Source organism: Staurois parvus, unplaced genomic scaffold (genome assembly GCF_062004578.1).
Source record: "Staurois parvus isolate SC_StPar_1 unplaced genomic scaffold, SC_StPar_1.0 ptg001636l, whole genome shotgun sequence".
In the NCBI taxonomy this organism is placed as follows: Eukaryota; Metazoa; Chordata; class Amphibia; order Anura; family Ranidae; genus Staurois; species Staurois parvus.
This window is the reverse complement of record NW_028319432.1, coordinates 696,367-721,361: the sequence shown is the minus strand read 5'-3', so window position 1 is coordinate 721,361 and position 24,995 is coordinate 696,367. Positions and strand designations below refer to the sequence as shown.

Genomic DNA, 24,995 nt, shown 5'->3' with positions numbered 1-24,995 from the left:
ATTACTGAAAGTGGTTGTAAACCTAAAAAACACAAATCTGTCTAATCCTGCAGTTGGGTAGATTTTACCTTTACTGAGCCATTCAGCTTAGTCTGGTATCTTGAAGCAATCCCTTTCTCCAGAAATCCCACCTGATCTTCTGAGCAGAATAAATCTGACACCAGCAGAAATATGGTGTCACCACTTCCCTTCTCCTGTGAGTGACAGGCTGTGCTGAGGAGGAGACCAGTATGAGCCTCCATGTAATACACTGCAAGGGGTGGGGGAGGGGGTGTCCTCTCCATGCTGGTCTCTGCCTTCACAAGATCCACAACTCAGCACTCATCAGCACCAGTGATTGTTCCTGAGCCGAGGCTGGAGAGGGTATAACTGGGGGATTGTGTGACATCACATCTCCGCCGACTATTCTCTGGTCCTAAGCCACGCCCACAGACCAGCAGTTTTTGGAGGGCGGAGACAAGCTAAAGGAGCATTTTTCTGAGGTACACTCACAGCTGTATGGATGTTTACATTAAAATGAATTCATTTATGGCAAAAAGTAAATTTTCTTAATATTTGGGTTTACAACCACTTTAAGTGATTCTGGAGAAAACAAAATCTAGTAATATATATCAAGTAATGTATTACTTAAGTGATTCTGGAAAAGAAAATAAATCTACCTTTATATCCTACAAAAAGATGAGGTCATTATACTGAGACTTCTTATCTCACGTCTTCTGTAACATAACAACGTTGTCATACAATGAACTCAAACTGATACTTTATAATGTTACAAACAGAATATCCCCAATATATCAATATGTATTCATTGTTAAACCATTTCATATAAATATATGTATGTGGAGATGGAATATAGTAATATAAACCTGGATGACATAAGTAAGCAAGCATTCACTTCATGTAATACTAATAATTAGAGATGAGCGAATCGAACCAGGCGAACCGGAATTCGAGTCGAATTTCAGGAAATATTCGATTCGCGTCGAAACCGAAATTTTGCCTACTTCGGGTGCGCGAATCGAAGATTTCCCGATCAGCCGGCAAAAGTGTCCCTGCAGTGAGCTCCGCTATTTCTGACAGTTCTCTGACAGAAGGAACACATGTTTAGCGGTTGAAACATTGTATCTATTAGTTTCCATTTAGGATACAGATGTTTCAACCGCTGTACATGTGAAGAAGCTGTGAGAGAACTGTCAGAAATAGAGGAACTCTGCACATACACTTTTTGCCGGCTTGGAATTCTTCTTCTTTTCATCCTACTTCTTCTTCTTCATCCTCATCCTCTTCTTCTGAGGATGAAGAAGAAGAAGAAGAAGTAGGATGAAAAGAAGAATAATTCCAAGCCGGCAAAAAGTGTATGTGCAGAGTTCCTCTATTCTGCAGATACAGTTAGAGGAGCTCTGCAGATACACTTAGAGGAGCTCTGCACATACACTTTTTGCCGGCTTGGAATTAATCTTATTTTCATCCTACTTCTTCTTCTTCATCCTCATCCTCAGAAGAAGAAGAAGAGGATGAGGATGAAGAAGAAGTAGGATGAAAATAAGAATAATTCCAAGCCGGCAAAAAGTGTATGTGCAGAGCTCCTCTAAGTGTATCTGCAGAGCTCCTCTAAGTGTATCTGCAGAAGAGAGGAACTCTGCACATACACTTTTTGCCAGAAACCGCTGTATGGAGGGAATGTCCCAGAACTGTCAGAAATAGACTATTTATGACAGTTCTGGGACATTCACTCCATACAGCTGTTTCAACCGCTGTATGGAGGGAATGTCATGGAACTGTCAGAAATAGACTATTAATGACAGTTCTGGGACTGTCCTTCCATACAGCGGTTGAAACATTGTATCTATTTGTTTCCATAAATGGATCCATTTATGGAAACAAATAGATACAATGTTTCAACCGCTGTATGGAAGGACAGTCCCAGAACTGTCATTAATAGTCTATTTCTGACAGTTCCATGACATTCCCTCCATACAGCGGTTGAAACAGCTGTATGGAGTGAATGTCCCAGGACTGTCAGAAATAGACTATTTATGACAGTTCTGGGACAATCACTCCATACAGCGGTTTCAACCGCTGTATGGAGGGAATGTCATAGAACTGTCAGAAATAGACTATTAAAGACAGTTCTGGGACTGTCCTTCCATACAGCGGTTGAAACATTGTATCTATTTGTTTCCATAAATGGATCCATTTATGGAAACAAATAGATACAATGTTTCAACCGCTGTATGGAAGGAATGTCCCAGAACTGTCATAAATAGTCTATTTCTGACAGTTCTATGACATTCCCTCCATACAGCGGTTGAAACCGCTGTATGGAGTGAATGTCCCAGAACTGTCAGAAATAGACAGAAACTGTCACAGAACTGTCCTTCTTCTCATCCTTCTCCTTCTTCTCATCCTTCTTCTCATCCTTCTCCTTCTTCTCATCCTTCTCCTTCTTCTCATCCTTCTCCTTCTTCTCATCCTTCTCCTTCTTCTCATCCTTCTCCTTTTCCTTCTTCTCATCCTTCTTCTTCTGCTTCTCCTTCTCCTTCTTCTCATCCTTCTCCTTCTTCTCATCCTTCTCCTTCTTCTCATCCTTCTCCTTCTTCTCATCCTTCTCCTTCTTCTCATCCTTCTCCTTCTTCTCATCCTTCTCCTTCTTCTCATCCTTCTCCTTCTCCTTCTTCTCATCCTTCTCCTTCTTCTCATCCTTCTCCTTCTCCTTCTTCTCATCCTTCTCCTTCTTCTCATCCTTCTCCTTCTCCTTCTTCTCATCCTTCTCCTTCTTCTCATCCTTCTCCTTCTTCTCATCCTTCTCCTTCTCCTTCTTCTCATCCTTCTCCTTCTTCTCATCCTTCTCCTCATCCTTCTCCTTCTCCTTCTTCTCATCCTTCTCCTTCTTCTCATCCTTCTCCTTCTCCATCTTCTCATCCTTCTCCTTCTTCTCATCCTTCTCCTTCTCCTTCTTCTCATCCTTCTCATCCTTCTCCTTCTTCTCATCCTTCTCATCCTTCTCCTTCTTCTCATCCTTCTCATCCTTCTCCTTCTTCTCATCCTTCTCCTTCTTCTCATCCTTCTCCTTCTTCTCATCCTTCTCCTTCTCCTTCTTCTCATCCTTCTCCTTCTCCTTCTTCTCATCCTTCTCCTTCTCCTTCTTCTCATCCTTCTCCTTCTCCTTCTTCTCATCCTTCTCCTTCTCCTTCTTCTCATCCTTCTTCTTCTCATCCTTCTCCTTCTCATCCTTCTCCTTCTCCTTCTTCTCATCCTTCTCCTTCTTCTCATCCTTCTCCTTCTTCTCATCCTTCTCCTTCTCCTTCTTCTCATCCTTCTCCTTCTTCTCATCCTTCTCCTTCTCCTCATCCTTCTCCTTCTCCTTCTTCTCATCCTTCTCCTTCTCCTTCTTCTCATCCTTCTCCTTCTCCTTCTTCTCATCCTTCTCCTTCTTCTCATCCTTCTCCTTCTTCTTCTCATCCTTCTCCTTCTCCTTCTTCTCATCCTTCTCCTTCTCCTTCTTCTCATCCTTCTCCTTCTCCTTCTTCTCATCCTTCTCCTTCTCCTTCTTCTCATCCTTCTCCTTCTCCTTCTTCTCATCCTTCTCCTTCTCCTTCTCCTTCCTCATCTCCAAGGGCATTTAAATTAAAGGTACAGTGTTCTGCACTAATTTAAAGGCTCTCTGAAGCCTAGAAACCCTTTTTATAAGTCATCTTCGTAGCGGATAAATTCGCATCGAATCGAATTTCATACTGGAATTCGCCGAATCAGCCGAATCGAATTTTTCATTTCTTCGCTCATCTCTACTAATAATAATACAAGTGACATTTTTGGATCAGATATTCCTGTCACATAATAATAACACCATATACAATGTAAGGTATAATATGCACTCTTTCCAGAGGATCATGGGAAATAATCATTGTGACCAGTTCTTGTGTCCTTTGTTCCATCTAGACATGGACTCATCCATTTATCTTACCACTTGGTGTCATGTCTAGTCTTCATCTTGTAGCCGTCTGATACCACCATACCTCCCCCCAGATTTATAACCTGGGAACATAAGCTGTAACCACCTTGGAATGCTCTTAGAATCTGTGTTCAGAAACCATGAAATAGAATATACAGAACAAAATGGCTTCCAGCATGTCCATGTAGAGATGATAAGTTCAGGCCTTCCTGATTCATTCTGTGAGCCTAGAACAGTTCCGCCAACCTGGTGATCTATGATTGGCTCATAACCCTGTGGGGTGGTAACCTGTAGGCACCTGCTGATCTACAATTGGCTCATAACCCTGTGGGGTGGTAACCTGTAGGCACCTGCTGATCTACGATTGGCTTATAACCCTGTGGGGTGGTAACCTGTAGGCACCTGCTGATCTACAATTGGCTCATAACCCTTTTTTTTCCTAATCAGATGATGATTGCAGAACTCCCAATGTTGTTCATGTAATGGAGTGCACAGTGTGTTCCATCCAAGAAGGGCAGCAAGGTAGAAGCCGGCAATTACAGGCCAGTGAGTCTAACATTGGTGGTAGCCAAGTTAATGGAATCACTCCTGAAAGGAAGGATCATTGATCATCTAGAAACACACAACTTGCTGGATCCAAAGCAGCATGGCTTTACTGAGGGCAGACCATGGCAGACTCATCTGATTGGACATTTTGACTATATTACCAATGATTTGGACCAGGGTGGTGCTGTGGACATAGAATATCATGATTCCAGCAAGGCATGTGATACAGTTCCACATAATGATCTAATACAGACATTGGACAAGCTAGGACTTAGCCCTTGGGGGGTTCAGTGGATATGCAGCTGGATAAAGGATACATACCAGAGTGTGGTTGTAAATGGGGATCACTCAGAACAGAGAGCAGTCACTAGTGGTGTACCCCAAGGCTCTGTACTTGGTCCTGTTCTATATGTAATCTATATGTAAGTGATAGAACTAAAGGGTTGTTGGGTAAGGGGATGTCTCTTTGCTGATGACACAAAGGTGTGTAATAGGGAGGATATCCCTGGAGGTGTCTGTAACATGGAACAGGATTTGGCATTGCTAGATGATTGATCAGAGAAGTGGAAATTGCAGTTCAATGTTTCTAAATGTAAAATAATGCACCGAGGGAAAAGAAATCCCTTGAGAGAGTACAACATGGGGATTATGTTGCTTGACAGCACTTCAGAAGAAAAGGATTTGGGGTACTTATATAGATCTTTATATCACTAGAGGGGTCACCAGCAGGAGGAAGGAGGTCCTGATTCCTCTATATAGATCTTTCTATCACTAGAGGGGTCACCGGCAGGAGGAAGGAGGTCCTGATTCCTCTATATAGATCTTTCTATCACTAGAGGGGTCACCAGCAGGAGGAAGGAGGTCCTGATTCCTCTATATAGATCTTTCTATCACTAGAGGGGTCACCGGCAGGAGGAAGGAGGTCTCGATTCCTCTATATAGATCTTTCTATCACTAGAGGGGTCACCGGCAGGAGGAAGGAGGTCCCGATTCCTCTATATAGATCTTTCTATCACTAGAGGGGTCACCAGCAGGAGGAAGGAGGTCCCGATTCCTCTATATAGATCTTTATATCACTAGAGGGGTCACTGGCGAGAGGAAGGAGGTCCTGATTCCTCTATATAGATCTTTATATCACTAGAGGGGTCACTGGCGAGAGGAAGGAGGTCCCGATTCCTCTATATAGATCTTTATATCACTAGAGGGGTCACTGGCGAGAGGAAGGAGGTCCCGATTCCTCTATATAGATCTTTATATCACTAGAGGGGTCACCGGCAGGAGGAAGGAGGTCCCGATTCCTCTATATAGATCTTTATATCACTAGAGGGGTCACCGGCAGGAGGAAGGAGGTCCCGATTCCTCTATATAGATCTTTCTATCACTAGAGGGGTCACCGGCAGGAGGAAGAAGGTCCTGATTCCTCTATATAGATCTATCACTAGAGGGGTCACCAGCAACCTCATGTAGAATACTGTGTCCAGTTCTGGAGACCTCACTTACATAAAGGTATTGATAAGATAGAACGAGTCCAGAGACGGGGAATACAAATAGTGATATCAGGAGAGACTTCAGGAACGTAACATGTCCAGTCTGGAGGAGAGAAGGGAAAGGGGAGACATGACTGAAACCTTTACATACAACAAGGGAGTGAATAAGGTTCAGGAGGGCAGGATTTTCAATATGAAACCAAAATGAAGAACACGAGGACATGACCTCCAACTAACTGGAGGAAAGTTCCCAACTAATCTTAGAAAGTATTATTTTACTGAAAGAGTAGTTGATGCTTGGAGTGAACTTCCAGTAGAGGTAGTGAGCCAGTGACAAATCACAGAGACCATCACAATAGTACACAATGAATGAAAGCCATTCATTGTGTACAACTGTCATGTGATCACTGTGATTGGTCATAGCAATCACATGGTACTGGGCTGGCCTGGTACAATGATCTGTCATCTGGTGGACACAGCAGGTGACATATCAAGACACAGCAGAGCCACTAGACTTGGAGGACTTCATATGATGTCCACCCAGGATGGGAGAGATCCCGCTCAGCTCTCATTCTGCTATAGGCCTGGTGGGAAACAGTTCATTACAGGGGACACTGTACAGGTTCTATATGTAGTCTCGGGGGTCCCTGTGTGGACATTCCTACCTATGATAAATGACAGACTAAACCCACCTGGAGACTTTCTCCACACCTGGAGTGTGCTGAGTTCTTGGAGAACGTCTACACAGTGTTTCCAGATTGGCTTTATCACCCCAACGAGCTCGCTCCAGTTCATGGATGTCATCATTATGTTTGGAGGATCTCACCAGTCAGGAGCCTTTCCTGTCATCCTACATGTTCCCTTCTGAGGATTGTTCTATCCTTCCAAACAAATGTATGAAATCATGGATGAGTCCTCCTTCTATGTGATTTAGAAGATCTTCAATCACAATGTCTTTATGGATGAAGTGGATGGCCCAGTTTATATATTATTTATTGCTTTACAGCTTTATTCCCTCCAGGATTCATTCTTTATTTATAGAACCATTCAAGGAAGTGTTCTGTGAGAGATCTCCACCACCATTCCTCTGTGACCATTACATCCTTGTCATTTATGTCTAACATCTTCATTATCAGTGGATTGAGATATATTTTTATGCTTTAGGATGTATTTTTGTATTTTTTTACCCAAAAAGATCTGTTTTGGAGGTTTCTATTTTATTATGTATTTTGTTTTTATCTTGTGTTCTGTGTCTTTAAGACTTTTCTATCTGTAGTAAAATATATTATATAAACAGTTGGTTGCATAAGAGTTAGGTTTATTGTTTCTTACTTTTTTTAGTTCTTTTTGAACTTCCCTGGTATCTCTGTAAGGTAGATACAATGCTGGAATGGTTATTAGGGGATGTTTCTCGGGGCTACAGTTCCTATGAAATCCACAAGATGGTGACCTCATTTCTCCTCAGACAGGAAGTCTCCATGGAATACAGACAGGAAGTGATGTCAGGTACAGACAGGAAGTGATGTCATGTACAGGCAGGACATTCCCAGAGGTGAGTTGGGAGGAAGCAGATCGGAGACATTTGTGGAAGTGGCAGCAGAGGAGGTAATAAGTTGTTATTTCCTATTTACACCCAGTAACCCCCCATCATGTCCGTCCTCTTCCTCCATAGTCACGTCCGTCCTCTTCCTCCATAGTCACGTCCGTCCTCTTCCTCCATAGTCACGTCCGTCCTCTTCCTCCATAGTCACGTCCATCCTCTCCCTCCATTGTCACGTCCGTCCTCTCCCTCCATAGTCACGTCCGTCCTCTTCCTCCATAGTCAGGTCCGTCCTCTTCCTCCACAGTCAGGTCCGTCCTCTTCCTCCACGGTCACGTCCGTCCTCTTCCTCCATAGTCACGTCCGTCCTCTTCCTCCATAGTCACGTCCGTCCTCTTCCTCCATAGTCATGTCCGTCCTCTTCCTCCATAGTCATGTCCGTCCTCTTCCTCCATAGTCACTGTGACGTCTTTTATCTCCAGCAGATGATGATACACACATATATAGTGTGGGAACCCAGATGAACCCCTTCAGGGGCAGAACATCCCCCACTTCCGGGGCTGGAACATTCTCCTCATTGTGGAGATAAATTCTAGTAATATGGTCCTCTAAACAAACAGCACTGACAATAAATAGACAAGACAAGGACCATCCTGACCATACATGGCCTACAAAGGGCAATGATGACACTACACAGGCAGCCAATGGGCAATCATTACACTATGCAGCCAACACAATGATGGAGTGCCGGGGTCAGGAGTATGGAGCATAGAGCCCCCTACATTGCTGTATTTACTTTCCAGACCTCCTTACAGAACTCCTATCAGGAAAGGAAGACAACCTTCACCTTCTTACCATCTCATTATTTTCCAGTATACCAAGTGGAATGAAGGAGGGAAGTCTTTCCCCCCTTGGTGGGTACTTATTCTTAGAGGAGGTCTGTTGGTGCATTATCAACTAAAAGGTAGTCAGGGGTCAGTGCTGAACATCTTTAGGAGACATTCCAATAGCTTCCTGTTATGCAGGCTCTGGCAGTGCCCGGAGCTGGAATTCAGAGTCTCAGGAAGCCACCACCACTCTGTACAATGTCCTGGATACTACAGTATACTTGGCAATGAAGAGAACTAACCCCTCTCTTATGTTGTTCTCCTCCTACCCACGATGGGCTGTCATTGGAGGGAAGAGAACAGACTCCTCCCCCTCTATTACACCATTAGCATCCTCCTGCTATCCAATCCAATCTCTTCTCTTATTGCAGAGAGTGACAGTGACATCACTCCTGTCAGTCAGCAGGCTGCTAGAGATTGGAGCCTTGCAGTCAAAGTTCTGGCTATTAAAGTCAGCAACTCCAGCCAAAAGTCATCAAGTTCCCCTTCCTGGACATCATGATGAGCCGACATTGACCTCACAGCACTGCCTCAGAGCAAACTAGTCATAGGAAGGATCAGATTTATCATTCCTTGTCTGCAGATCTAATACTCATCAAAACCAGTTCAGAGACCAAACAAACCCAACAGAGAAAAGGGGATTTCTGATCTGGCAGGTCAAGATAGTGCCAGGACCTCCATGATGTAGCAAATACTAAACAGTTCAGATTAAATATCTTTCCATGGGGGGAGTAGTTCTTCAATGTCCAGCAACCCTCCTATTCCCCCCTCACATCCACATCCTATTATTGTGTGACCAATACCATCCAAATCATTCTTACTTTCATTTCCCAAAGTTATCCGTCTTCAAGGAGACCTGTATAGATCACATGATGGCACCAATGAGGATGGAGGAGGACCGGAGTCACATGACTGAGAAGATACTAAACCTCACCCTGGAGATCATCTACCTGCTGACCGGAGAGGTGAGGAGGATTCTGGGAGGTCACATGACATCACTCTTATCTCTATTAATAAAACACAGACCTGACCGGAGAGGTGAGGAGGATTCTGGGAGGTCACATGACATCACTGTTATCTCTATTAATAAAACACAGACCTGACCGGAGAGGTGAGGAGGATTCTGGGAGGTCACGTGACATCACTCTTATCTCTATTAATAAAACACAGACCTGACTGGAGAGGTGAGGAGGATTCTGGGAGGTCACATGACATCACTCATCTCTATTAATAAAACACAGACCTGACCGGAGAGGTGAGGAGGATTCTGGGAGGTCACATGACATCACTCTTATCTCTATTAATAAAACACAAACCTGACCGGAGAGGTGAGGAGGATTCTGGGAGGTCACATGACATCACTCTTATCTCTATTAATAAAACACAAACCTGACCGGAGAGGTGAGGAGGATTCTGGGAGGTCACATGACATCACTCTTATCTCTATTAATAAAACACAGACCTGACCGGAGAGGTGAGGAGGATTCTGGGAGGTCACATGATATCTCTCTCAACTCTATTAATAAAACACAGACCTGACCGGAGAGGTGAGGAGGATTCTGGGAATCTAACATGATATTCCTATTGGTTCCTCAATACAGAGATTTCCTCTTCTGAAGTCAGGTGATCATATGACCATCACAGTGCCTCCATGTGACTCCCTAAACCCTGAGGGACACAACATGCAGAAGATTCTAGAAGTCACCAAGAAGATGATGGAGCTGCTGACAGGAGAGGTGAGCGGTGCCGGGAATTCTGGGACATTCTCCAGTAACAGACAAGGGATGTGTCTGGATGGTGACTGTATCATTGTGTGTGTCAGGTTCCTATAAGGTGTCAGGGTGTCACTGTCTATTTCTCCATGGAGGAGTGGGAGTATTTAGAAGGACACAAGGATCTCTACAAGGACGTCATGATGGACAATCAGCAGACTTTCAGGAAGATTGTAAGGAAGGAATTTCCCCGGAATGAGACGATATTGAAGCTCACCCTGGAGATCCTCAGCCTGCTGACTGGAGAGGTGAGTGTAATGAAGGGGTTAAATAAAGAAAAAATCCTCTTGTGCTGCCAAACCTAATATGATGAACTAAGAGTGTCTGCAAACACCAAACTGCATCCCCACAACACTACAAAATAAATGGAGATAAATAGTGCTGAGCTACTCACTAAAGCTAACCATAAAGTAAACACCTGACAGAGCCCCTAACTAAGGTGATAGAAGTGCATACCTAGAGAATCACCAAACACAAGGGAAGGAAAAGATCCAAAAACAATGGATGTCCTGCTAGGCCACACCAAATGTGAGCAAACCAATGAGTGCAACTTCAACAAATGTGCAAATAGTCTGAGTAATATATATCAAGGCATAAATAATAATATATATAACAAAGCACACAAAATATAAAGATAATAATATTCCATTAAACACCCGGCTGAGCCCTCAACACAGTGACAGTCTGTGAATAAATGTCCGTAAATGCAGGAAAAATCAAGATCTGTAATGCAGAAAAATCTTCAAATCAGCAGATATTCCACATGTGACTTGGAAGAATCCTCCACCAGCGAGCGTGCACGCTCCCCTCCCATTTTCATCTCGGAATATATGTAAAATGTGCTTTAATATCAACCCAAAATCCAACCAGCTCTCCTCTGTAAGTACTTTACTGGCTCCTCTAATTCCTCATCAGAAATCCGTGTTCAAAAAAAATCAGAGGACATCTCATAGTGTAATACTTCATGTTTAATGTATAAAAACCGGGTATAGAATACTCAAAATCAGGCCAGCAGACCCATACAAGCATTGGTAATAACATACACAGGAACAGGTGTACCAAGATGGCGGCCACCGTCTGACCGGAAATGATGTCATCACACTTTCTTCATTACATAATGAATCATGTGACTTCCTCAGGGACATGGATTCCTGATGGGGAATGGGAGGAGGAGCCGGTAAAGTACTTGCAGAGGAGAGCTGGTTGGATTTCAGGTTGATATTAAAGCACATTTGATCTATATATATGTTTTGGACTTGGTTTTTTATTTTGTTTTTTGTCTGAGTATAGATCTATGTTTGTCCCAAGCATGTTTGATGATATTTGCTGTTGACTGGCTCACTACCTCTGCTGGAAGTTCACTCCAAGCATCAACTACTCTGTCAGTAAAATAATACTTTCTGAGATTAGTTGTGAACTTTCCTCCAGTTAGTTGGAGGTCATGTCCTCGTGTTCTTCATTTTGGTTTCATGTTGAAAATCCTGCCCTCCTGAACCGTATTCACCCCTTTCATGTATTTAACAGTTTCAGTCATGTCTCCCCTTTCCCTTCTCTCCTCCAGACTGGACATGTTAAGTTCCTGAAGTCTCTCTTGATATGTTCTATCCCCCCCAGACCTTTCACCATTTTTGTTCCCCGTCTCTGGACTTGTTCTATCTTATCAATATCTTCATGTAAGTGAGGTCTCCAGAGCTGGACACAGTATTCTACATGAGGTCCAACTAAAGATCTACTGTATATAGAGGATTCAGGACCTCCTTCTTCCCGCTGGGGACCCCTCTAGTGATATAAAGATCTATATATAGGAATTGGGACCTCCTGCCGGTGACCCCTCTAGTGATATAAAGATCTATATAGAGGAATCAGGACCTCCTTCCTCCTGCCGGTGACCCCTCTAGTGATATAAAGATCTATATAGAGGAATCAGGACCTCCTTCCTCCTGCCGGTGACCCCTCTAGTGATATAAAGATCTATATAGAGGAATCGGGACCTCCTTCCTCCTGCCGGTGACCCCTCTAGTAATATAAAGATCTATATAGAGGAATCAGGACCTCCTTCCTCCTGCAGGTGACCCCTCTAGTGATAGGATCTATATAGAGGAATCTGCACCTCCTTCCTCCTGCTGGTGACCCCTCTAGTGATATAAAGATCTATATAGAGGAATCAGGACCTCCTTCCTCCCGCTGGTGACCCCTCTAGTGATATAAAGATCTATATAGATGAATCAGGACCTCCTTCCTCCTGCCGGTGACCCCTCTAGTGATATAAAGATCTATATAGAGGAATCGGGACCTCCTTCCTCCTGCTGGTGACCCCTCTAGTGATATAAAGATCTATATAGAGGAATCGGGACCTCCTTCCTCCTGCTGGTGACCCCTCTAGTGATATAAAGATCTATATAGAGGAATCGGGACCTCCTTCCTCCTGCTGGTCACCCCTCTAGTGATATAAAGATCTTTATAGAGGAATCTGGACCTCCTTCCTCCTTTATGGACCCCTCTAGTTATGCACTCTAGAATTCTATTTGCTTTCCCCACTGTTTGCTCATTTTGCAATCATCTGAAATAAGTACCCAAGTCCTTTTCCTCTGTAATGTTGGCCAACACTGTACCCCCATGTTGTTCACTCTCAAGGGATTATTTTTCCCTAGGTGCATTATGTTACATTTAGAAACATTGAACTGAAATTTCCACTTTTTTGACCAATCTTCTAGCAATGCCAAATCCTGTTCCATGTTACAGACACCTCCAGGGATATCCTCCCTATTACACACATTTGTGTGATCAGCAAAGAGACATCCCCTTACCCAACAACCCTTTAGTTCTATCACTTACATATAGATTACATATAGAACAGGTCCCAGTACAGAACCTTGGGGTACACCACTAGTGACTGCTCTCTGTTCTGAGTGATCCCCATTTACAACCACACTCTGGTATCTATCATTTATCCAGCTGCACATCCACTGAACCCCCCAAGGGCTAAGTCCTAGCTTGTCCAACTTCTGTATTAGATCGTTATGTGGAACTGTATCACATGCCTTGCTGGAATCAAGATATTCTATGTCCACAGCACCACCCTGGTCCAAATCATTGGTAATATAGTAAAAAAAAACCCAATCAGATGCCCTGGTCTGCCCTCAGCAAAGCCATGCTGCTTTGGATCCAGCAAGTTGTGTGTTTCTAGATGATCAATGATCCTTCCTTTCAGGAGTGATTCCATTAACTTGACTACCACCAATGTTAGACTCACTGGCCTGTAATTTCCGGCTTCTACCTTGCTGCCCTTCTTGTGGATCAGTACAATATTAGCTGTCCGCCAGTCATGAGGGACTTCTCCTGTTAGAATAGATTGATTAAAAAGATCCGTTACTGGTCCAACAACTAGACCTCGAAGTTCTCTGAGATCTCTGGGATGATCCATCAGGGCCTATTGATTTATTAATCTTTAACTGAGCCAGTTCCTCTGCTGCCTCTGTCTCCGGAAATCTTAAAAATGATCCATCATTACTGGAACCAATATGATTTCCCAACTTATTATTATTAGTATAATTTACTTCTGAGAAGACAAAAGTCATTGTTTAAGTGGTTTGCTACATCCAGGTCTCCCCCAACATAGGTGTGGTGCCCAGATTTCATTTTAGTGATCCCATCATATTTTTTCTATCACTAATGTACCTAAAAAATGTTTTATCTCCTTTCTTCATAGATTTAGCAATTTCCTCCTCTTTCTGTGCTTTGGCAGTGCTGATAATGTGTTTGGCCTCCTTTTGTATATTTTTTTATCAGTTTTCTCTTCTGTTTATTCTTACTAACTTGCCTGACATACAATCTAGTTGCCTCCAGGATGGTCGACTCTATCAGTGCCCACTGATTACTTACTCCGGTCCTTTTACTCCAACCTTTCAACTCATTTTTTTAGAAATTCGCCCATTTCACCAAAATTTGTCTTTTTGGAATCTAAATCTTTTGTTTTTGATTTTTCAGTTCTTAATTTAATATCAAACCAAAGACATTGGTGATCACTAGAACCCAAGTTTTCTTCTACCTCAATATTAGACAGTTGATCCCCATTTGTCAGTATTAGGTCTAGAATATGATCACCTTGGGTTGGACTTTTTACTGTTTTAGAGAAGCCCCATTCAGTGCTTCCATGACATCCCTGCTCCTGCTTGTAATAACAGTTTGAGAATTCCAGTTAATGTCAGGCGTGGTGACGTCACTCTTAATGAAAACCTCCCCCTTCATTGCCATTTGAGTTATCTCATCAATCAAGAAGTCCTCCTAATCTTCAGCCTGTCCTGGGGGTCTGTATATGACACCAATTCTAAGGGAAGATCCCTCTCTGGTTGGAAGGCAGACCCAGAGGGTTTCCAGTATTTCATTTGTTGTTTGAATTAATGTTCTCCTTATGCTATTTCTGACATATATGACAACTCCACCTCTCCTCCCCCTACTCTGTCTTTCCTGTATAGTGTATACCCTGGTATAGTTACTTCCCAGTCATCTGAATCCTTGAACCACGTCTCTGTAATTACAAGAAGGTCCAAGTGGTCCCTAGACATAAGAGCTGTCAGCTCACAAATCTTGTTGCCTAAACCCGGAGCATTAGTGCAATGACATGACAAGCACTGCCATCTACTGCTTTATGTTTACCAGCAGAAACTGTAACTGAAGTGACCCCATCAGCCCCGTCCTGAGCAACACCAACCTCACATTTGTTTCAGCCTGCTGGGGACAGAAATGATCCTCAACAATGACATCTCTGCCCCCATTTCTCAGTTTAAATGCATGTCCAAAAACCTCCTAAATTCCATAGTAAGGAGCTGAGCGCCCTTGTGTGAGGGATGCAGACCATCTCTATTGTACAGCTCAATGTCAGACCACCTGATGGCATCATGACTAACAGAACCAAAACCTTCAGCTTTGCACCAATCCTTTCACCAAACATTGGACTCTGCTATACCAAGTACTTCCTCTTGTTGTCCATTATGGACAGGTAAGACCTCTTTGTATCACACAGAACTGTACAGGAGTCATGAAGAAATCTACCAACAATGACACAAGAAGACCTCATCGTATGACCACAAGATCCTCGAGAATCCAGAATCCCATCACCATCCCCCCACCTCCATCCCTACAAGACAGAAGACACAGAAGATTCTAGAAGTCACCAAGAAGATGATGGAGCTGCTGACAGGAGAGGTGAGCGGTGCCGGGAATTCTGGGACATTCTCCAGTAACAGACAAGGGATGTGTCTGGATGGTGACTGTATCATTGTGTGTGTCAGGTTCCTATAAGGTGTCAGGGTGTCACTGTCTATTTCTCCATGGAGGAGTGGGAGTATTTAGAAGGACACAAGGATCTCTACAAGGACGTCATGATGGACAATCAGCCGCCCCTCACATCACCGGGTAAGAGGAGACTTTATTGTAAAGGAGAGAGCAGTACGGAGGATCCACCTAGATCCCCCATCATCTGATAAACACATAGAAACAATGGATTCAGTCAGTGTGTGTGTTTCCTACAGATGGATCCAGTCATGGGAACCCACCAGAGAGATGTCCCCGTCCTCTGGATTCCCGGGATTCCACACAGGAAGGTCACACCATCCCTCACCATCATCAGGTAGATGGATCCAGTCATGGGAACCCACCAGAGAGATGTCCCCGTCCTCTGTATTCCCGGGATTCCACACAGGAAGGTCACACCATCCCTCAGTATTGCAAGGTCAGTGGGACAGAGTAACTAGAACATGGACTGATGAAGACAATGTGTGGATATTTTTATGTGAGCTTACATTTTACAGATGATATTTTCTCTCATTTCCTTGATTTAGAGTGGAGATCCAATCGATATAGAATTTGAGGTGAAAGCAGAAGAAGAAGAGGCGTATGTGAGGGATGATCAGCAGTCTATGGAGGAGGATGGAATAACGGGGACATTTATAGAGGAGGACACTCCTACAGAGATCAGCACAGGTGGGTCATGAACACTAAATCCATTCCTCCACCCATACTGCTCACTGATTGGTCCAGAGTAGGGCGGGGACTGGGTGATATCAGCCTGTAATCCCCTGGTCACTTTCCTGAGCTGTGTTCCCCGTCCTGTATTCCTGGATTTCTCTCGGATAATCTTCCTTCTCTGTGCTGCAGACACAATTTATGTCTCTAGACTGGATTTATGGAGGTTCTGGGGTTCAGCTGGCAGCAAAATGTTGATTTTTCCTATAAGCATTGCATAATGTAGGCACCCAGGACATGTGACTGGGGTCTCCTGCCTTGTGCCTGACTCCTCCAGGGGACCTTCTCTGTTATCTGCTGGCTGTGCCGGGTGGAGGGATATGTCTGTAGTGTCTCAGACCCAAGTCACTGAGTGCAGTCTCAGGAGATGGGAGGCAGCGGTGTGGGACCTACATAGTTACATAGTTAGTCTGGCTGAAAAAAGACATTCCATCTAGTTGTACCATTAAAAATAAAAGTTATAATCCGACACCCACAGCTGATCCACCAGAAGGCAAAAACCCAGCAAAGCACGATCCAATCTGCTCCTGCAGGGGAAAAAATTCCTTCCTGACCCCCGAGAGGCAATCAGATATTCCCTGGATCAACTTTCCCTATAAATGTTATATCCAGTTATATTCTGTGTATCCAAGAAAGAATCCAGGACTTTCCTACAGCAATCCCCCCTTATGTATAATACATGGAGATCATATCCCCCCCTTATGTATTATACATGGAGATCATATCCCCCCTTATGTATTATACATGGAGATCATATCCCCCCCTTATGTATTATACATGGAGATCATATCCCCCCTTATGTATTATACATGGAGATCATACCCCCCCTTATGTATTATACATGGAGATCATATCCCCCTTATGTATTATACATGGAGATCATATCCCGCTTATGTATTATACATGGAGATCATATCCCCCTTATGTATTATACATGGAGATCATATCCCCCCTTATGTATTATACATGGAGATCATATCCCCCTTATGTATTATACATGGAGATCATATCCCCCCCTTATGTATTATACATGGAGATCATATCCCCCCTTATGTATTCTACATGGAGATCATATCCCTCCTTATGTATTATACATGGAGATCATATCCCCCCTTATGTATTATATATGGAGATCATATCCCCCCTTATGTATTATACATGGAGATCATATCCCTCCTTATGTATTATACATGGAGATCATATCCCCCCTTATGTATTATATATGGAGATCATATCCCCCCTTATGTATTATACATGGAGATCATATCCCCCCCTTATGTATTATACATGGAGATCATATCCCCCCTTATGTATTATACATGGAGATCATACCCCCCCTTATGTATTATACATGGAGAGCATATCCCCCTTATGTATTTTACATGGAGATCATATCCCCTCTTATGTATTATACATGGAGATCATATCCCCCCTTATGTATTATACATGGAGATCATATCCCCCCCCCCCTTATGTATTATACATGGAGAGCGTATCCCCCCCTTATGTATTATACATGGAGATCATATCCCCCCCTTATGTAATATACATGGTGATCATATCCCCCCTTATGTATTATACATGGAGATCATATCCCCCCTTATGTATTATACATGGAGATCATATCCCCCTTATGTATTATACATGGAGATCATATCCCCCCTTATGTAGTATACATGGTGATCATATCCCCCCTTATGTATTATACATGGAGAACATATCCCCCCTTATGTATTATACATGGAGATCATATCCCCCCTTATGTATTATACATGGAGATCATATCCCCCCTTATGTATTATACATGGAGATCATATCCCCCCTTATGTATTATACATGGAGATCATATCCCCCCTTATGTATTATACATGGAGATCATATCCCCCTTATGTATAATACATTGAGATCATATCCCCCCTTATGTATTATACATGGAGTTCATATCCCCCCTTATGTATTATACAGGGAGATCATATCCCCCCTTATGTATTATACATGGAGATCATATCCCCCCTTATGTATTATACATGGAGATCATATCCCCCTTATGTATTATATATGGAGATCATATCCCCCCTTATGTAGTATACATGGTGATCATATCCCCCCTTATGTATTATACATGGAGAACATATCCCCCCTTATGTATTATACATGGAGAACATATCCCCCCTTATGTATTATACATGGAGATCATATCCCCCCTTATGTATTATACATGGAGATCATATCCCCCCTTATGTATTATACATGGAGATCATATCCCCCCTTATGTATTATACCTGGAGATCATATCCCCCTTATGTATTATACATGGAGATCATATCCCCCTTATGTATTATACATGGAGATCATATCCCCCCTTATGTATTATACATGGAGATCATATCCCCCCCTTATGTATTATATATGGAGATCATATCCCCCTTACGTATTATACATGGAGATCATATCCCCCCTTACATATTATACATGGAGATCATATCCCCCTTATGTATTATACATGGAGATCATATCCCCCTTATGTATTATACATGGAGATCATATCCCCCCTTATGTATTATACATGGAGATCATATCCCCCCTTATGTATTATACATGGAGATCATATCCCCCTTATGTATTATACATGGAGATCATATCCCCCCCTTATGTATTATACATGGAGATCATATCCCCCTTATGTATTATACATGGAGATCATATCCCCCTTATGTATTATACATGGAGATCATATCCCCCCCCTTATGTAATATACATGGAGATCATATCCCCCCCTTATGTATTATACATGGAGATCATATCCCCCCTTATGTATTATGCCTGGAGATCATATCCCCCCTTATGTATTATGCCTGGAGATCATATCCCCCCTTATGTATTATACATGGAGATCATATCCCCCTTATGTATTATACATGGAGATCATATCCCCCTTATGTATTATACATGGAGATCATATCCCCCCTTATGTATTATACATGGAGATCATATCCCCCCTTATGTATTATACATGGAGATCATATCCCCCCTTATGTATTATACATGGATATCATATCCCCCCTTATTTATTATACATGGAGATCATATCCCCCTTATGTATTATACATGGAGATCATATCCCCCCCTTATGTATTATACATGGAGATCATACCCCCCCTTATGTATTATACATGGAGATCATATCCTCCCTTATGTATTATACATGGAGATCATATCCCCCCTTATGTATTATACATGGAGATCACATCCTCCCTTATGTATTATACATGGTGATCATATCCTCCCCTTATGTATTATACATGGAGATCATATCCCCCTTATGTATTATACATGGAGATCATATCCCCCCTTATGTATTATACATGGAGATCACATCCTCCCTTATGTATTATACATGGTGATCATATCCTCCCCTTATGTATTATACATGGAGATCATATCCCCCCTTATGTATTACACATGGAGATCATATCCCCCCTTATGTATTATACATGGAGATCATATCCCCCTTATGTATTATACATGGAGATCATATCCCCCTTATGTATTATACATGGAGATCATATCCCCCCTTATGTATTATACATGGAGATCATATCCCCCTTATGTATTATACATGGTGATCATATCCCCCCTTATGTATTATACATGGAGATCATATCCCCCTTATGTATTATACATGGAGATCATATCCCCCTTATGTATTATACATGGAGATCATATCCCCCCCTTATGTATTATACATAGAGATCATATCCCCCCCTTATGTATTATACATGGAGATCATATCCCCCCTTATGTATTATACATGGAGATCATATCCCCCTTATGTATTATACATGGAGATCATATCCCCCCTTATGTATTATACATGGAGATCATATCCCCCTTATGTATTATACATGGAGATCATATCCCCCTTATGTATTATACATGGAGATCATATCCCCCCTTATGTATTATACATGGAGATCATATCCCCCTTATGTATTATACATGGAGATCATATCCCCCTTATGTATTATACATGGAGATCATATCCCCCCTTATGTATTATACATGGAGATCATATCCCCCCTTATGTATTATACATGGAGATCATATCCCCCTTATGTATTATACATGGAGATCATATCCCCCCTTATGTATTATACATGGAGATCATATCCCCCCTTATGTATTATACATGGTGATCATATCCCCCCTTATGTATTATACATGGAGATCATATCCCCCTTATGTATTATACATGGAGATCATATCCCCCTTATGTATTATACATGGAGATCATATCCCCCCCTTATGTATTATACATGGAGATCATATCCCCCTTATGTATTATACATGGAGATCATATCCCCCTTATGTATTATACATGGAGATCATATCCCCCCTTATGTATTATACATGGAGATCATACCCCCCTTATGTATTATACATGGAGATCATATCCCCCCTTATGTATTATACATGGAGAACATATCCCCCTTATGTATTATACATGGAGATCATATCCCCCCTTATGTATTATACATGGAGATCATATCCCCCCTTATGTATTATACATGGAGATCATATCCCCCCTTATGTATTATACATGGAGATCATATCCCCCCCCTTATGTATTATACATGGAGATCATATCCCCCCTTATGTATTATACATGGAGATCATATCCCCCCTTATGTATTATACATGGAGATCATATCCCCCCTTATGTATTATACATGGAGATCATATCCCCCCTTATGTATTATACATGGAGATCATATCCCCCCCCTTATGTATTATACATGGAGATCATATCCCCCCTTATGTATTATACATGGAGATCATATCCCCCCTTATGTATTATGCATGGAGATCATATCCCCCCTTATGTATTATACATGGAGATCATATCCCCCCCTTATGTATTATACATGGTGATCATATCCCCCCTTATGTATTATACATGGAGATCATATCCCCCCCTTATGTATTATACATGGAGATCATATCCCCCCTTATGTATTATACATGGAGAACATATCCCCCTTATGTATTATACATGGAGATCATATCCCCCCTTATGTATTATACATGGAGATCATATCCCCCCTTATGTATTATACATGGAGATCATATCCCCCCCTTATGTATTGTACATGGAGAACATATCCCCCCTTATGTATTATACATGGAGATCATATCCCCCCTTAATCTCCTCTTCTCAGTAGAGAATACATTCAGTTCCTCTAATCTTTCCTCATAGCTGATCTCCTCCATGCCGTGTATCAGTTTGGTTGCCTTTCTTTGTACTTTCTCCAGTTCCCCAATGTTCTTTGACCCCCCCAAATCCTTCTCCACCATTGAGTCCCCCCCAGATCCTTCACCATTGACTCCCCCCAGATCCTTCACCATTGACACCTCCAGATCCTTCTCCACCATTGTCCCCCCCAGTATTACCCCCCTAGTATGTATGATGCATATTCTTAGCCCCCAAGTGCAGAACCTTACATTTATCACCATTAGCCCTCATTGGCCCCATAGCCCCCCAATTACACAGAGCATTGAGGTCGGCTTGTAAGTTGGAGACATCCTGTAAGGACGTTATTCCCCGGCACAGCTTGGTGTCATCTGCAAAGACTGGAATGGGATTTATAATCTCACACCCCATATTGTTTATAAATATATTAATAAGTAAGGGGCCCAACACTGAACCTTGGGGTACCCCACTAATAACACTGAACCCTGGGGTACCCCACTAATAACACTGAACCCTGGGGTACCCCAATAATCACACTGAGCCTTGGGGTACACCACTAATAATACTGAACCTTGGGGTACACCACTAATAATACTGAACCTTGGGGTACCCCACTAATAACCCTGACCCTTGGGGTACCCCACTAATAACACTGAACCTTGGGGTACCCCACTAATAACACTGAACCCTGGGGTACCCCACTAATCACACTGAACCTTGGGGTACACCACTAATAATACTGAACCTTGGGGTACACCACTAATAATACTGAACCTTGGGGTACCCCACTAATAACCCTGATCCTTGGGGTACCCCACTAATAACACTGAACCTTGGGGTACCCCACTAACACTGATCCCTGGGGTACCCCACTAATAACACTGACCCTTGGGGTACCCCACTAATAACACTGAACCTTGGGGTACCCCACTAACACTGATCCCTGGGGTACCCCACTAATAACACTGAACCTTGGGGTACCCCACTAACACTGATCCCTGGGGTACCCCACTAATAACACTGAACCTTGGGGTACCCCACTAATAACACTGAACCTTGGGGTACCCCATTAATCACACTTAACCTTGGGGTACCCCACTAATAATACTGAACCTTGGTGTACCCCACTAATAACACTGAACCTTGGGGTGCTCCACTGACACCCCCAGACCATTCAGAGTATGAATCATTAACCACTACTCTCTGAATACGATCTTTTAGCCAGTTTTCAATCCATTTACATTCAGATTTCTCTGTCCAAGTATACCACATCCTCCCGCCACTCCTCTGTCCAAGTATACCACATCCCCCCGCCACTCCTCTGTCCAAGTATACCACGTCCCCCCGCCACTCCTCTGTCCAAGTATGCCATGTCCACCGCCACCCCTCTGTCCAAGTATACCACATCCTCCCGCCACTCCTCTTTCCAAGTATACCACGTCCACCGCCACCCCTCTGTCCAAGTATACCACGTCCCCCCGCCACTCCTCTGTCCAAGTATACCACGTCCCCCCGCCACTCCTCTGTCCAAGTATGCCATGTCCACCGCCACCCCTCTGTCCAAGTATACCACGTCCCCCCGCCACTCCTCTGTCCAAGTATACCACATCCCCCCGCCACTCCTCTGTCCAAGTATACCACATCCTCCCGCCACTCCTCTGTCCAAGTATATCACATCCACCGCCACCCCTCTGTCCAAGTATACCACGTCCCCCCGCCACTCCTTTGTCCAAGTATACCATGTCCCCCCGCCACCCCTCTGTCCAAGATACCATGTCCACAATCACCCTTCTGTCCAAGTATGCCATGGCCACCCCTCTGTCCAAGTATACCACGTCCATAATCACCTCTCTGTCCTTGTATATCATGTGCACCACCACCCCTCTGTCCAAGTATACCACGTCCACCGCCACCCCTCTGTCCAAGGATTTGCTCACCTCCAATCTAACCGGTTTCATGATGGTTTAATCCCAGCTCACCTCTACATGTTGTCTACAGTAAACATTTAAGCTTCCACTGATTACAGAATACTAATACTGTGAGTCCTGACCCTTATACTATATAACTTGTACATTACATCCTCCTGACCCCTGCACTATATACTCTATGTTGTACATTACATCCTCCTGACCCCTGTACTATATACTCTATGTTGTACATTCCATACTCCTGACCCCTGCACTATATACTCTATGTTGTACATTATATACTCCTGACCCCTGCACTATATACTCTATGTTGTACATTACATACTCCTGACCCCTGCACTATATACTCTATGTTGTACATTACATACTCCTGACACCTGCACTATATACTCTATGTTGTACATTACATACTCCTGACCCTTGCACTATATACTCTATGTTGTACATTATATACTCCTGACCCCTGCACTATATACTCTATGTTGTACATTACATACTCCTGACCCCTGCACTATATACTCTATGTTGTACATTACATACTCCTGACCCCTGCACTATATACTCTATGTTGTACATTACATACTCCTGACCCCTGCACTATATACTCTATGTTGTACATTACATACTCCTGACCCCTGCACTATATACTCTATGTTGTACATTACATACTCCTGACCCCTGCACTATATACTCTATGTTGTACATTACATACTCCTGACCCCTGCACTATATACTCTATGTTGTACATTACATACTCCTGACCCCTGCACTATATACTCTATGTTGTACATTACATACTCCTTACCCCTGCACTATAAACTCTATGTTGTACATTACATACTCCTGACCCCTGCACTATATACTCTATGTTGTACATTACATACTCCTTACCCCTGCACTATATACTCTATGTTGTACATTACATACTCCTGACCCCTGCACTATATACTCTATGTTGTACATTACATACTCCTGACCCCTGCACTATATACTCTGTTGTACATTACATACTCCTGATTTCTGCTCTCCCCCTCCCCCCACTGCTATATATACACATAATATGGATTCTCTTTTGTTCCCCCCATTTCCTACCAGCTGGACATTTTATATCGGATGATGTGATTGGAGCACAGACTTTTACATGGTGATAATAATGTGATAACATCCTCCAACTTTGGACCCTTAAACAGAAAGTGATAATGAGGGAGGAGTCAATACCCCAATGATGGTGGTCTTCAGGATCAGTCCAGTCTTCATCTTGGTTGTTCTCCCCCCATCCTCACTCTCTGACCTCTGGTGGGGCTCAGCCCTGCTGTTCTTCATGACTAAATCATGGAGTAAATAAGGAAGTGCAGTACTTCTTGTGTTGGGAAGATGGTGATGAGTGATAGAGGGGGTGGGGACCCTCGTCCTATAATCCCCTCATCACTGTCCCTCCTATAAAAGACAGTTCTGGTTGTTTCCTCACTCTCTGACTAAGGTCCATGAATAAAGAAATGACCTGGTAGGAGATCAGAGGAGCCATTTCCTAGTTCCCTTTAGGGTGGAATTGTAAGCTCCTCAGAGACCAAGCTGCCTGATGTGGGCGGAGTCCTGGTTTGGGGGAAC

At 43.0% G+C, this 24,995-nt stretch overlaps 2 protein-coding genes across 2 annotated transcripts; both read left to right on the top strand.

Moving 5' to 3' along the window:
* The first annotated feature begins 8,411 nt into the window (after positions 1 to 8,411).
* On the top strand, positions 8,412 to 15,351 carry LOC149434970 (uncharacterized). The gene is made up of 4 exons (XM_089663174.1): positions 8,412 to 8,439; positions 8,551 to 8,627; positions 10,235 to 10,432; positions 15,208 to 15,351. Exons 1-4 carry the CDS (start codon positions 8,412 to 8,414, stop codon positions 15,349 to 15,351), a joined length of 447 nt encoding a protein of 148 aa, XP_089519300.1.
* Positions 15,352 to 15,504: 153 nt separating this feature from the next.
* LOC149434969 (uncharacterized) lies at positions 15,505 to 16,375 on the top strand. The gene is made up of 3 exons (XM_089663186.1): positions 15,505 to 15,599; positions 15,716 to 15,915; positions 16,025 to 16,375. The coding sequence occupies exons 1-3, from the start codon at positions 15,515 to 15,517 to the stop codon at positions 16,175 to 16,177; spliced, it is 438 nt and encodes a 145-aa protein (XP_089519312.1). The 5' UTR covers positions 15,505 to 15,514; the 3' UTR covers positions 16,178 to 16,375.
* Positions 16,376 to 24,995: the final 8,620 nt, after the last annotated feature.